General features: G+C 33.6%; 1 protein-coding gene across 1 annotated transcript; it reads right to left on the bottom strand.

The window, feature by feature from the left end:
• Nucleotides 1-1176: 1176 nt before the first annotated feature.
• LOC129754665 (GATA zinc finger domain-containing protein 5-like) lies at nucleotides 1177-15115 on the bottom strand. Its single transcript, XM_055750846.1, has 2 exons — nucleotides 14816-15115; nucleotides 1177-2859 (listed from the first exon to the last, which is right to left on the bottom strand). Exons 1-2 carry the CDS (start codon nucleotides 14984-14986, stop codon nucleotides 2359-2361), a joined length of 672 nt encoding a protein of 223 aa, XP_055606821.1. The 5' UTR covers nucleotides 14987-15115; the 3' UTR covers nucleotides 1177-2358.
• Nucleotides 15116-16361: the final 1246 nt, after the last annotated feature.

Genomic DNA, 16361 nt, shown 5'->3' with positions numbered 1-16361 from the left:
ATGAAAAATAAAAAATAATATGAAAAATAAAAAATAATATGAAAAATAAAAAATAATATGAAAAATAAAAAACATAATTGAAAATTATAAAAAATTATGAAAAATTAAAAAAAAATGGAAAATTAAAAAAATGAAAATTAAAACCAAAAGGGAAAATTGAAAAGAATTGTAAAAAAAAATGGAAAATGAAAAAAAATAATGAAAAAAATAGATGTTTTAAAAAAAAATGGAAAATTAAAAAAAAATTATGGAAAAAAATTAACATGAAAAAAACCATGGAAAATAACAAAAAAAATCATAAAAATAGAAAAAAATAATGGAAAATAAAGAAAAAAAATGGAAAATAAAATGAAATAAATCTTAATATCCTACCTCCAATTTCAACTTCTCGAATCTTGGAAATTCAAGATTTATGAAAATTCAAAATTCAAAATTCCAAATAAAAAATAAAAAATTTTAAATTCGAAGTTCACATAACTAACTTGAAAATATTTTAATCATTAAAAATTATTTCAAAATCTAATGATGTGAAAGGTGTCAAATGTTATCCGTACTGTACTGAATTTTTTCCTTAGGAATAAATTATCCTTCGGGATAATAATCCCGGGGAAAATTGAAATTCCTTTTTTATCAATTTAACTTAGACAACTTAATATGATAGGAAATTAGGTTTAATATTTACAATCCTTTTTTTACGAGTTGCCATGATTTAAACATAATTTTTTTTTCTTAGAGTCGTATTATGACTCTTGACAAAAAAATCTGATATATATTTTGTAATTTCACACAAAAAACTGTGACAGTTTTCCGTGATGTCATAAAAAAGCAAGTTGTTTAAAATTTTACACTTTACACTGTTTGTAAATTTTCACACTTGACATTTTGAAAATCGAATGTCGTAACATTTTCATGAATACGACTTAATAATCGAAATCAGTCTGCTTCTGAAAATGAATTCTGTAAATATTTTCAAAATTCTGTTCTGTAATCTGTTGCTCTAAATACTGAGATTTTTCTTTGACTTGGCAAACCTTGATCCATAGTCATCAAAAAAAAAACCATAGAAATGTAATCGAGCTGCATTTAGGTAACAGAGCCAAACCAAATTTGATATTTAGTTTACAAGAAAAGTTGTTTTGAATAGATTATTGCACCGTTTAAAAAAAAACATATAAAAAATTAAAATGCATAGCTCTTGTTTAAGGCTCATTGCGAATAACACAGAGTTACGGCGTTCTTATGGAAACGGCGGCACACGAAATTTATAGCGGTACAATTCTATCAAACATTTTCGAACTTTTTCTTGATTTTTTTTAACTCACATTGGTATTTCATCAGATTTTTTCCTGTAAGAATTCCACATTGCCTGTGCTCCTATTAAAAAAAATGTGTTGTTCTTCACTATATTTAATTTCGTTTTCGAATACTTTCTGAATTTCATCCGAATTTTGCCGGATATTACCCAGATTTCGATTGGAAAATCAAATTTCGGATTTGCTCAAGGTTTAAAAAACGCCCTGATTGTCCGGAAGGGATGCGTGTAGGAAAATTCCAAAATGCATCTCTATGATATAAGGATAGCATTTAGCCTAACTATCTCTAAGCGAAAACCACTCATAGCTTGGAACCATTTCCCCAAAACCGACACACGTCTACTCTCGTTTGGTTGGCTAACAGTATTATAAGTTATTGAACCGGAACCATACTCTCAGGCAGGACTGCGTTCCGTTTCGTCCATCCTAGGACGAAAGGAAACCAGGCCAGCCATTCATTGATCCAAACTAAATTGTCACACCATTAGCTGCACCAGCCAGGCACACATACACATATAAGTATACATTATCATCATCCATACTCCATTCTTTTCCCCTTTCCTTATCCATTCCCTTATTGAGAGGAAATCAATGGATTATCGAAAACGAACAGTTCCGACTCGGTACAATTTCATCCGAAAATTAGAACATGATAGTTCGCACGGCTGCTCTGTGGTCACCGATGTCCGTTTTCCTTTTTTCATCTGACTCAACCGGCAACCTCAATCGACAAAGCTTAGCCGCTCGGATTGAATTGGAAAAAAAAGTTTTGTTTTTTTTTATTCCGGCTGGAGTAATCTTGTTAAGGTGCCTTCAATTTAAATTGTTTTGAAAATTAACAGAATAAAATCAAAATCCGTTATGATTTCAGTTCAATGAAGTAAAAAATAGAGTTTCCGTTATAGCAACGTGCACTAGACACCAACTGGTAAGCGGACAGCTCGAGTTCAAATCCCCGCAGTACCAATGAAACTTTTTTTTTGTCAGGAATTTTGAACCTAAATGGTTTATTCATCCCAAGCATCCATTTAACCTCTGTTTTTCGTTAAAAAACAATAGAACAACTTACAGCGGCATTGTTCCGGGGGATGTACTGATTTTGCGGTGCCAAAACGCCATACTGTTGACCACCGCCCAGGAAGACGAGCTGTTCCTGTCCCGGTGGAGGTTTCGGCACTACCCCGTTGACATTGACATTCGGCGGATGCAGATGATCATACATGCCGGCACCTTGCATCGGCATTTGCATCGTGGGCATTCCAGCACTGACAGCGGCAGCCGCAGCAGCAGCCGCGTTCCCCATCGCCGTATGGTTGAGCATTGTCTGGTTGAGATGGTTCTGGTGGTTCAGATGATTGGCCAGCTGCGACGGATGGTTGATCATCGGCAGCTGCTGTTGCTGTTGATGTTGCTGGGTGATCTGCTGCTGCTGTTGTTGTTGTGCCTGCTGGTGGGATTTGGTCATCGAGGCCATCGTCGGAGGAGGCAACAACCCGCCGGTACTGTTATTCGTCAGCGTCGGGTTGTACTTCCATTTGTCTTGGTTCTGGAAGGAGAAAAGGAACAACAAATATGGAATTATTATAAAGCTAGAATTGAACAGATAATTTCAATATGTATAAAAAATAAGCTTGCAGAAACTTCACGAACTGAAATAACTTTTTTTTAGGTTTTATTTTTGACACTTTACCAGCATTTTTTTTTTTTTTTTTTTATAATCAATTTATTGTTCAGTTAAGGTTTATGTACATACATGTTGTGATTATTCTACTGTCAAGTGAAATTCTAATGCATCTACATCTACTACATTATTGCATTCATTCATAAAATCAATAAATTTGGCTTAAATTTTAAATATTGCAATGCGTTTTGCAAGCCCTACTCTATCAAGTAGCGGTACGATAAGATCATTCACAAGAACTATTTGATGATCGTTGAACAGCAAGTTGATCTTCTGTTGGAGTAAGCGCACGCCGGCTCTCACTCGCTGGCATGAAAAAAATTTGTGTTCCACTGTCTCTACCTGGCCACAGTATTCGCAGTTTTCGTCGGGCACACGCCGTTGTGTGTACAATAGCTGACGATGGGCTATTTTTTGGTTAGTCCATATGTAGAGCAGTGATCTCACGCCCGTCGATAGGCGAGACGATGAAATATTGCTCCACACTCGATTCCAGTTGACGGCTGGGAAGATTCTCTCTACGCGAGGCTGATCTGTTTGGTCGATGAAAAAACTGTTCAAACTTGCTGCTGTCGGGTTTTCAATTATTTGGCTTGGTAATTGGGGATACGTGCTGAGAATCATCTTCAAGCAGGGTAGGTCCGTGGGACGAGTTTGATTTCCGAGGTTTGCTTGTTGGATAAAGCTACGATAGAACGGCATGGAATCAGCTTCACGCATGTGTCTGTTGATTAGAAGTGCTTTAGTTTTCAATGCTGGCAAATGTAGACCAAGTCCGCCGTTTTTTTTCGTTCGCGCTAATTGTTGCATGGGTACGCGTGCCACGGCGCCTCGCCAGATGAAGCTACCCATGGTTGCTGTTATCCTGCTTGTGTGTACGCAGTACGGGGGAAGAATTGATGATATGTACCATACTCTGGACAAGACAAATGTGTTCAGAAGTATTACTTTCTGGTACACGTTGAGGGAACGAAGCGAGTGGAGCCACATTAGTCGAGAGAAGCTAGTGACGAGGGCATCCCAATTGAGCCTTATCATGTTGCGTATCGAATTGCAAAAAATAACACCCAACACCTTGGTTGTGTTCATCGTTTCAAGCCATGCGATGCTGATGGGATTCCCATTTACAGATCCAACATCTATTGCTGTTGTTTTCGACAAGTTCAAAACTGCTCCCGCTACTCTCTGGAATCGTAAAAACAGCTCTCGCATTTGATCGATTTTTTCGGCGCTTGTTATTATCCCACTGATATCGTCTGCATAAGCAACCAAGAGATCAGAGCCACAGACCACCTGTAGCTGTCGCAATAGTGGATGGATATAGAGAACGAACAGATGCATGGAGAGAGGATCTCCCTGTCGCACCGATCGGCCAATTGGGAAAGGAGCGGAGAGATGCCCATTTATCAACAGTCTCGAACTGGATTGCGCATAAATACGCGTCAGCAATTCTACTAGGCGCGAATTTATTCCCAAGCGTATCATCGTGTTGAAGAGATAACTGTGGTCTACTCTGTCGAACGCATGGTCTAGGTCGAATGATATCAACTTTCCCCGTTCTTTTCTGGCGGTTAGTTGAGCTATCCGATCCTTCAGAGCCAACGTGGCTTGGAAGATGTTTCGACGATTGTTGGAGCACTTTTGGATATCACTGAGCACATGGTTTTCTTCGAGCACATGGTTTAGTCTCTCTTTGAGTATTCTCGAGAGTATTTTATAGTCACTGTTGAGCAGTGAGATTGGACGGAACGAGCCTGCATTGTTCCCAGACCCTCGTTTTTTCACTAACACGATAACTCCATCAACGAATTGAGCCGGAAAATTTCCACTTATTGCTTCATTCATAACCAAGTTTAATTCACGATGAATCACGTCGAACGTTTTCAGATAAAATTCCCTGGGAATACCGTCTGGTCCCGGGGATTTTTTCGGTGAACTGAATTTAATAGAGTTCAGAATTTCAGTGGTACTTATACTGTTCATGCAGGCATCGTTTCGTTCATTCTCGTCTGGCACTAATTGAACACACGGGAATGTTTGTTCACTATGTTGATCTTCCATTGGAACATGTGCATATAAGTTTTTAAAATACTCAACCATGTACTCTTGTATTGCCATTGGATCTTCTAACACTTCACTTTCTTCGTTTTCCACTTTTTCAATCGTCGTTTTCTTCCTTATTCTTTCTCCAAGCTGGAACGTTGAGAGGGGCTCTCCGGAAACGTAGGTTTCGTTTGCCCGCACGAATAGTGCAGTAAAACGACGCTGGTGTGCCAGCATCTCTGCCTTGATTCGGTTTATATTTTGGATCTCGTTGGGATGTTGATAGTAGCGTTCATATGCTTCTTTCAGGTACATGTACAACCGCTGCTGTTCGCAATGGAAACTATCGAAGGCTTCTCTAGATTTCCATTTGAAAAACGATTTTATTTTCCGTTTGGCACACAGGAGCCACCAGTCCATCCAAGATCGGTAGTTTTGCCGTTGTCGAGTCCAGAATTGCCACCTATTCCGGAAATCTTCGACACATTCGTCGGTTAAAAGGTGAGGACGTAGGGACCAAAATCCTCTGCCGGGGGATGAGTGAGGAAGCGGAATGCAAATTCGAGCTGTGACTGCCATGTGGTCTGAAAAACAGCAGACGTGCACATCAGCTGTTCTCAGCTGGTTGAGGAGACCAGTGCTGACGTAAAAACGATCGAGCCTGGATGTGGAGTTATGTGCTATATAGGTGTGTCCTGGGATGCCGGGTCGTAATGCTATCCATACATCATGTAGCTGAAGCTGTTGGATTGTCGCTTGTAATGCAGGGCTCATATTGTATCCCGTGGCATCAGATTGTCTGATGACACAGTTAAAATCGCCCCCCAGGATTATGTTGGGGGTTCGATGTCGGAGATGGTAGGCGATGGTCTCGTTGAAAAACCTTTCCCTGTCATTTCGCATTGCTGAACCAGAGGGCGCATACACATTGCAAATCGTTGTGTTGTGTATTCTTAGTGCGATCAATCTGCCATCAGAACTCTTCTCTGTGTGCGAATATCGAATGTGCTCTTTCAGTGCGATTGCCGTTCTTCTTCTGTTGTGGTCTACGTTTGCTATTACATTATAGCCTGGGATGGAAAGTTGCTCGCTGTAAACTTCTTGCAAAAAGACGATGTCAAGGGCCATGGTTCGGATGAATGTTCGAAGCGCGTTTAGTTTGGTAGTGTTGGTGATTGTGTTGATGTTTATAGTTCCGAGGTTGCAGCTGATCATAGCCATCACATGCAAAGATCCTCCTCCTGGGTGGATACGTTACCGTCGACAGCTGTTTTCAACTTTTTACTCGGTTGACTTTGTTTCACTTTCTTCCTGCTGCTGTTAGAAGAGTCTGAGGAAATCGAAATATCGGATTCGTTTCCATCAGTTTTGGTGCGTGTGATGTCGTGGCTTCTAAGCTGGATCGTAGAGGTGGTGGTGGTGGTGGAGGTGGTCGGTTTGGCGGGTGGTGGCATGAGTGGTTGCTGCGATTTCTTCGTGATATCGAGCTGCACTGGCTTATCTACGAAAACGGTCGGAGCCGTACTTGGTTGTGTGTGTTGTTGTCGCTCTTGAATGCTTGTTTTGGCGCTCGGAGCCTGTACGGGACGTGGGTTAGCAGCGTGGGGTGGGTTTGGATGTGTGTTCATTTTGGTAACGTTTGCATACGTTTGGTCTGCAGCCAGTTTCTGGACAAGCAGTTTTTTGTTTTGTATACACGGGATACCCGTGTGTACAAATTCCCCGCAATGACCGTAGGTCTGCCGCTGGCCTTTGTAGATCAGAGCAGTTGTTTCTCCACCGATTGTAACATGTGATGGTATGTTTCTCAACACTACCATGCGCACCGAACGAATTCCTGTCGGCGTACCACCGAAAAACAGCTTTTCGTCCCACAATACATCTCGGATTGTGAGAACTTCACCGTAGGCTTGCAAGAAGTCAGCAACTTGCTGGTTGGTGATGGAGCGAGTAAGATCTAACAGTCTTACTTCCACTGCCCCATCCTCCATTTCGATACGTACTTTGTACGATTTCCCGTTGTAAACAAGGGAGTGTTTGTCATCGTGACACGCTGAGCGAGTTCGAGGTCAGTGACCTCCACGTAAAAACAACCAAGGCGGCGGTTTGGTTGTATTAGTAGGACGTTTTCGCGCTTCAATCCAAGCTCATGAGCAATGAATTTATGCACTTCTTCGTGGGTAGGTGGCTTTGGAGCCAACGAAAAGTCTATACGAAATGTGTTCTCGCGGCGCCCCATCGCGAAAAACACCATGCGCGGCGGCACTTGGTCCCCGACGGATTTCGGATAGAAAAATGTACTTTAAAAGTAGTCCGTGTTCGACTTCCGATAGCAACGATAGAAAAAAACCGACCGTCTAGCTCGGAAGTTGAGCGCTAACTGTGCATTCGTGTCTAACGAACTGAAATAACGATATAGCAAATCTCCTTTCCTAATATGCTTATGTTATGCATTGAAAAAATGGACAAAATTTGGCAAATTTTCCTGGGTTTACAATTTAATAGCAACGTAAGCGGCCGAATAAAATTTTGTCGTAAAAATTGAGAGGAGAAATCTAAAAACGAAGAAAATTTCCAAAAGAGTCATTCAATCATGTTTTTGTTGGCTATAGAGAAGGTTTCGCTTAACTGAAAATTTTGCATTTTTTTTGCAAAGAATAAAGATGAATCGATTTTTTAATCGGAGGAAAGAAAAATTCAAGCCAAAAATCAAGCTCATTACAGATTTCTTCTAACTGAATACTTTAAATAGATCTTGTAACCATGTTGTATGGCATTGTTAATGTATGGCATATGTGGCAACCAAATGCAGGGTGGCCACAACTTCTTCATTTAGAAATTCTCGGTTCTCACGGTTAAAAATTCAAGGTTTTCCAGGTTTTGATGGTCCAACTTCCACGAAGTATAGCGAAATTTTCAACTTATTTCATTGATTGAGTTGTTTTATCACATTTATATCATTGAACATTTAGACGAACTTTTACTTCATTTGATTATTTTTTTCAATTTTTTCTTTCTTTTCTATTATTTTTGTTTATCTTTTTCTCTTTTATTTTTTCTTATTTTTTTTTCTTTTATTTTTTTTCCTTCATTTTCATTTTTTTTAAATTTTTTGTCTTTTTTAATTTTTTTTTCTTTTATTTTAATTTTTAATTTTTTCCTGTTATTTTTATTTTCTATTTTTTTGTTATTATTTTTTAATATTTTATGTATTTTAATTTTTTTTTCATTTATTTTTTTTTTCTTTTGTTTTTACTTTATTAATTGTTTATCTTGTTTTCATTATTCTTTTTTGTTCTTTTGTTTTTATTATTTTTGATTTGTTCTATTATTTATTTTATTATTTTATTATTATTTGTTTTATCATTTTTTATTTGTTCTTTTGTTCTTTTGTTTTTATTAATGTATATTTGTTCATTTGTTCTTTTGATTTTACTTTTTTATTTATTGTTTTATTAGTGTTCAAATGTTCTAATTATTTCTTTTGTTTTTATATTTTGTTTCAATTTTTTCTCTTTTATTATTTTTGTTTTATTTTTTTATTGTTTCTTTTGATATTTATAAAAATTTGTCTATTGTTAATTTTTAATTTTTTTCTTTTGTTATGTTTTTTTTCCTTCAATTTTTATATTTTTTTAATTTTAAATATTTTTGAATTTTATATATTTTATGATTTATATATTTTTATACTTTATATTTTTCAATTTTTTATTATTTTTCTAATGTTTTTATTTTTTCTCTTGCTTTTATTTTTTCTCTTGTTTTTATTTTTTCTCTTGTTTTTAATTTTTTGTTGTTTAAAAAATTTTATGTTCTTATTTTTTAAATTTTTTTATCTTTAATTTAATTTTTTTCTATTTTTTATGATTTTTTTTCAAATAATCTTTTTTTTTTATTTTTTTTATTATTAATTTTATTATTAATTTTTTTTTACTTTAATTTTATTTAATTTTTTTTAATTGAATCTTTTTATGTTTTTTTTACTTTAATTTTTTTTAGTTTTTTTTTACTTTATTTTTTTCATTTCTATTATTTATTCTTTTTTACTTTAATTAATTTTTATTTTTTTCACTTTAATTTTTTTATCTTTTTTTACTTTAACTTTTTTTTTATTTATTTTTTACTTGAACTATTTTTTTATTTATTTTTAAATTTAATTTTTTTTCTTTAATTTTTCTTTTTTACTTTATTTTTTTTTACTTAATTTTTTTTTTCTGTTTTTTACTTTAATTTTTTTTATTTTTTTTTACTTTATTTTTTTCATTTTTTTTACTCTAATTTATTTTTTTTTACTTTAGTTTTTTTTTTAGTTTTTTTTACTTTAATTTTCTTTATTTTTTTCACTTTAATTTTTTTTCATTTTTTTTACTTTCATTTGTTTTTACTTTAATTTTTTTTTTACTTTAATTTTTTTTTACTTTCATTTTTTTTTTTACTTTCATTTTTTTTTTTAACTTCAATTTTTTTAATTTTTTTTTACTTTATTTTTTTTTACTTTTTTTTTATTTTTTTTACTTAAATTTTTTTTTACTGGATTTTTTTTTACTTTTATTTTTTTTTAATTTTTTATTATTTAATTTTTTTTTCACTTTAATTTTTTTTACTTTATTTTTTTTCTTAAATTTTTTTTATTTTTTTTTTAATTTTTTTTTCTTTATTTTTTTTTAATTTTTTTTTCTTAAATTTTTATTATTTTTTTTACATAATTTTTTTTTATTTATTTTTTATTTCATTTTAAAAAAAATCACTAATTTATTTGATTTTGGTTTTTTTTAATTTTTTTTTGTTCTGATTTTTTTTATTTAGATTTTTTTTTAATTTCTTTTATTTTGATTTTTTTTTTAAATTAAATTTTTTTATTTTGAATTTAATTTTTTTATTTTGATTTTTATTTTATTTTTAATTTTTTTTTATTTGCTTATTTGTTATTAATTATTTTTTTATTTTCTTATTTTTTATTAATTTTTTTTTATTTTCTTTCAATTTTTATTTCTATTGTTATAATTTTATTATATCTTTGGTTTTAATTTTTACTTCTTTTGTTTTTTTTCTTTCGTTTCAATTCTAAAATGCTTTTTGATTTAATTTTTAGAATTCTTTTGTTTTATTTTTTTCGTTTGTTTCATTATTTTTCTTTCTGTTTTATTTTTTGCTTTTGTTTCAATTTTCTTTCTTTTTTATGTTTTTTCTTTTGTTTATTTTTTTTCTTTTGTTTCAATTAGTTTTCTGTTTAATTTTCTTTTTTTTTGTTTAAATTTTCTCTTTTATTTTTAATCCTTTTTTCTATTGTTTTTTTTTATTGTTTTTTTTTCTTTTACTTTCTTTTTTTTTCTTTTTTCCTTTTGTTATTATTGTTTTTTTTCTTTGTTGTGATTGGTTTTTTGTGTTTTTTAATTTGTTTTTTTTTTGTTTTTTTTTTTGTTTTTTATTTGTTTCCTCTTCATTTTTTATGTTTTTTTGTTTTTAATTTTTTTTGTATTCATCAAAAAGCTCTTAAAAAATCTTTACAGTTTCACTAAAAAGTCTTATTTCAAGGCCATTTCGAGTAAATTCTCACTGAAAATGTTTGAAATTTTCTTCAAATTGTTTGTCACGAATCAGGTAAAAAATCAGTTCATCCAAATTTTCGGTAAATTTTCATAGAATTAGTAACATATTCAAGCTTTAAAAAGTGTAATTTGAAGTTTTATGGATAAATTATGAGATGTTGAATTTATTGTTGCTGTATGCTATAAAACTGCACCGTACTATGCGTTAAGATGATTTGTAGAATTAACTTTAAATTCTGTCGAGTGTTTAACTCTTGAATTTAACACTAGGGTAAATGTACCCGAACTTGGCCCCTAAGGCATGGTTGACTATATTTCCCATGATTGAAGTCTTCCTGTAATATGTACCTTCAAAAGTCCTTCGACAAATATGATTGCTTACTAGCCTGAAATGTAGTAAAAATATGTCCTTGCTTTAAAGCGGTGGATAGTTTGATATAAACCTGATCAAACTATTGATTGAAATGCTCCTTATTGTGGCCCCCGTTCCGAATTGTGGCCCTTTATGAGTTCCTTAAATTGGCAGCCTCTAGAAGAAATTTGCCTCACTAATACAACAACAGCCCCCACGAATTCGTTGATAATATCCTGGAAGGAAGCACAACAATGTTCTGTGTTGTTTTCAAAAAGTCGAAAGTACGAAATGTCAACCAATTTTTAAAATCGATATTTGCGTGCAGAATTATAATCTTACGTAAAAAAGTTTCATTTGTTTGTTTCAGTTTTTGTTGTGTTTAAAATTTCTATTATCAGAATGACAATCTAGAACAAAAAAATTCGAAAATATTGCATTGGTTAACATAAAAATGTTTATTAACCGAGCAAACAAATCGTTTGTTCAATTTTTTAAAATGAAATCATGATAGATCTGTTTCCATTGAAGTTAACATACGATAGTGAATGTTCATATTTTTTTATTCCACTCCCATAAAAGGAGGAGAGACATTTTAAAAACCATTATGACCGAGGCAAGAAGCAAGCTAAAACTCAAGTAAGCGAACGATTCCTTGAATCATACCTACATATTTAAAATGTCGCCCTTAGGAATTTTCTAGCAATCGTTTGCGTACACCCGGATAGCAAAACAAGACAAACTATCGCTCACTCCAGCCAGCCTGATAGAAATAGATTGCATCTCACTCGTTCGTTTGGGGACTGTAGCCAATGGAAGCGAACAACAAATTTACAAGCTGGGTGAAATTCAAGCTGCATCCCACTCGCACTCATGCAAAATCATCATCCAAACTCGGCAGCGCTTCCTTCGCATATTCCTTTCCTACGGAAAACAAACGTCGTCACCTCTGCTGATGCACAGTGATCCATAATATAAAACAAACTTGGTCAAAATATTGTTTTTGATTTCACATGAAATTGAAAACAATAAAATTTAGCTCTTAGTAACATAATTTTTTAACATTGTAATGCAACTACTTTTTTTAATAAACATAATATTTAGAATGTCATAATTTTAACTTTGTAACCATTCCTTTCAAAGCGACACATAAACCACAAATGTTCATCTCCAGCACAAATGAAATGAAATCAAAATACGTTGGACCTTATTTACATTTGTAGATTTCTTTTTTGGGTATGGATAAAGTTACTTCAACGTTGTGATCCAAGATATCGATTCGGGTCCGAATCCTGTTGATTTCGTGCTCAGAAGTTGAGAGGAAAAGTTCTAGAAATTTACCAAAAAAAAGGCAGCTAAACTTTTAGTATTATAATTCCAACTAAGATGCCAAATACGCTTGAGAGATAAATAAATTGATTATAGTCCAAAATACATTTATGGTATTTTCAAGTTATTTTAATTCAATCATTCTTTTTACTTTCGACCGGTTTTAAATTTCCAGACCACTGTGCACTAACGGCCGACGATTCGGCTGCCGGCTGCCGGCTACCGTCTGCCTGCTAATTTCGTCCTCACACATACATACAAACCTCAATTAGTGGAATTTCATGCCAAGATTAGGCGAAAAAAATGTTTATATTTTCTTCAATTTTAGATCAAATATGTACGTTGTTTGGAGTAGGTTATAATTTTATATTTTTTGCCACGTTTTGCTGTAACCAACGGTATTTTTTAGTGATTTTTTCATAGGGAAGTGTGTTTTTTAAATCGATCCGAAGGTGGCAGATGCACTAGCAAGGTAGGTTCATTTCAGATTTTTTCCGAAAATCGTAATTTTACTTCCAGTTCGTCATGTGAAAAAAAAATTATTACGCAGTTATTTGGATTCAATTGCGGGCAAATGCTATGCAGAATGTAGACAAATGCGATTTTCTTTTATGTTTGATTTATTTTATATTTTTAGGCATATGTTTGACATACAAATTACCAAAATGCATTTTGGCATGCCAAGATAAGGAGCATGCTAAGTTAAGGCTCACTTACCCTATCACTGGAAAGTGATAATAAGTTTACAACAGAGAGTTCTGAATTCTAAATTTCTTTTTGAATTTTTTATCTCATTTTTCGAGACAGTTTTGAACTCTGGGTTCCGGTGAAAATTGAGCTTCAATTCAAAATTGTTTGAAGGAAGATCCGAGTATTTTTTTAAATTTCACAACTTAAGATTTTCTTACCATACATTTTTGAACTGTTGTATTCTGGCATAGAAGTTTAAATAATAATACTGAATTTTGAATTTTAGGCCGAATCTCTAATTTTGGAACCAAAACTAAATGTTGGTTTCCTTTTGTTAACTTTCCTAGTTTGGGATCTGAATTCCCGGGATTTTACCGGTTCTGTGGCCACCCTGCAAATAGGTCAAGTCGAATTTCGAATACCGACTTTTGCCCAATTTTTTTCGAGATAACGCCAGATCTTAACGTTTCATGCATTTTTAAGCCATTCGGCATCAAAATGTTCTTTTGGTCTCCCCTTTGGTGATGTTTGAAATTTTAGTCGATTGTTGACAAAAAAAAAATTCTAAACCAAACTTCTTACTTTTATGCATTTGTCAGTTGGAATTCAAATTTCGATATCCGATTTCCTCTGGCTCCCTGATGATTTTTGAGGGTAGAAAATCGAAACTTTGAGCGCTCTGAGGCACGCATAAATCAAGTCCGATTGAGCTGAAATTTAGCAGGTCGATTTTGTGGGCCAATCTACATAATGCCACCTTAATGCTGATGTTAGGTAATGATAAAATAAACGCAGAATTTGGAAGATAGATCATTAAAAGTCGATGAAAAAAATTGAACAGTATCAAATGTGTCATAGGAATCGTAAATTTTTCAAAAACAAAATTCAACATTAAAAGACTAACAATTATTTATATACCAAAAAAATTAATAATTCATATAGGGTTCTAATCTCATCTGCCACGAATTCTCGTTGAATAGCAGCATTTAATGCCAAACTAAAAAAACTAAAACTCGTCAAATTTAATTCCGTTGTTGACCATTACGGATGTCAAAATGCTAACATGCCATATGCTGGATCAAAGTGTTCATGGGTTAAGGAGGCAGGAAATTATGAACACAACCAAAATCATTAAAGGGGTTCAAAAGGTCCATATAAAAACCTCTCCATTATAGCCAACAAAAAAACAGTAGATATTTTTTTAATTATTCTTATCTATTTGACTAAAATTTTCTACATCAATCGATCCACATTCAGATGGTGACCGAAATAGTTTCAGTGTTTTCCCCGAATCCTTTGGCAACTAAATAAAAACATGGTCGTCTGCTTTCTCCTTCATTAGCAGCACTCTAGTAGTTTTCGGTGTCATCATCCCGCCGCTCGATATGCATTGTCCCAGTTTTATGCTGGAAACATGCTGCTCCAACCCCGAACTACATAACGTGCCTTCATCGTTGCACGACTTATGTTGCTGTTGGAATTCCCTTGACACTTGGACACAGGCAGCCGAGTTTCCTTGTTCCGTGGTTGTGGTAGAATAACTTATTTGCACAACGACATCAGCACACCGAATTTCCAATAACTCATCCCCCCCTTCTTTCGTAGAAACCCCATTCACCCATCCACTGATAGTGAGGACACGATTCGAACAGAACAAAAAAACAAAAGAAGCACCGTACAAACTTTCTCAAGGATACTCTCCTGAGTCTACCTTCGTGACCTAACTTCCGCGCACTATGATAACTTTCAATCAGTTCCCGTCCCTTCCGGTTCCTTCCAGTCATTGAACAATATCGGTTATGCCAAATTCGTGGAAAGGTACCCACCCACCCTTCTCCTTTTCGGAACTTCTACTTACATCAATGATGGCGTCGTCACCGGAAGCCCACCGGGACTGCTTCTGGGCGAACTGGTTGAACTCGGTTTCGTTCGGGTGCCGCTGGAAGACGTAACCGACGGCGGCGTCGTCCTGGGACCGGATCGGGGCACCCCGTCCGCCCCCGTCGTCGTGGCCACCGAGCAGCTTCATTGCGGCCGCCTCTGGCTCGAGTGGATGCTGCAGCTGGAAGGGGAGAGGAGAAGATATTTGAATGAATAAAACTTGAATGAATTGTGTTTTGTATCATTTTAATAAATAAATTCAAAATATTACCAAACTTCTGTTGGAATCTCAACTCAATCATAGTCAATATTTTTACATAAATATTCTGAGATGTGAATCTAGATGTAGGTGAGCTTTAGGTGATTTTTCAAGGTGAAAAAATCAAAACATTGAGCGCTTATAGGAACCCCTAAATCAACTCCGATTAAGCTGAAATTTTGAGAATGGGAGGTTTCGAAATTCAAATCAAGTTAATACTTATAACTATAACAATACCAAAAACACACAAAAAAAAACAAATTGGTTTCTAAAACCATTATCTTACTCATGAACATCAAACGAACTCGAAAAAAAAAAAATATTTTACTGATTCGAACTTATTATTTTACTTAATTCGAAATAAATCAGAAATAAAGTTTCCAACCATTCTTATTTCCGATAAGTCATTGATAAATTATTCAAAACGATGTTCCTTATTAACAAGAAGTTAAGTTGAAAATACATTTTAAGTAGTCCAGTTCACAAATTTAATCACCACAAATCGAATCCAAATAAACATTTTGAATAAAACTAGAATTTAAGCTTCGGACATAAGATTCAGTTTACACAAATAGTAAACCTTAAATATAAGACCAAAAATAAAAAGAAATAAAATCCGAAAAAAATCAGATCAGGTTAAAACATCAACCATGATTTAAAATTGTTGGGCAAAATGATTATAATTGTTAATTATTAACCATCTTAGTAAATGTTTCATTTCTTCATTTTCAATTGGAGGGTTGATTAAATTTTGTTGCCTGAATATCTCAAATTTAAAAAAAAAAATTTCGATTTTATCAATGAATTTTTGATTAGGAAATAAAATTCTATTTCGAATTTAACAGAATTTATTTAAATTTAAAGTTTTGCAACGAGTTGCGTACACAATTTTATGCGTATTCGAATAATTCCCTTGAAAATTCATTAATTGACAAACACAAAGCGCATCTAAAAAAAACTACATGTGGACGACCATGCCAACGACTGAAAATTTATGATCAAGTAGGTCGTGGAATGTACTTTTCGACACTGAATTCTACTGAAAAGTAGCGAAACGTGTCGGAATGATCACTTATCAACACTGAATTGCATAAAAATCAATTTAATTTTTAGTACCTGTAATCAAACTCAGATATAATTCAATAAAAACAAAAAGAAATTTAATTTTGAAAGCTCAAAATTATTTTTCTACATTCAAATTCTTCCAGTTATCAAAAATAAAACTAAGTGAAACGTTTATGAATTTTCAAGCGCAGGTTTAATA

Source organism: Uranotaenia lowii, chromosome 3 (assembly GCF_029784155.1).
Source record: "Uranotaenia lowii strain MFRU-FL chromosome 3, ASM2978415v1, whole genome shotgun sequence".
Lineage (NCBI taxonomy): Eukaryota > Metazoa > Arthropoda > Insecta > Diptera > Culicidae > Uranotaenia > Uranotaenia lowii.
This window is presented reverse-complemented; position numbering and strand designations above follow the sequence as displayed.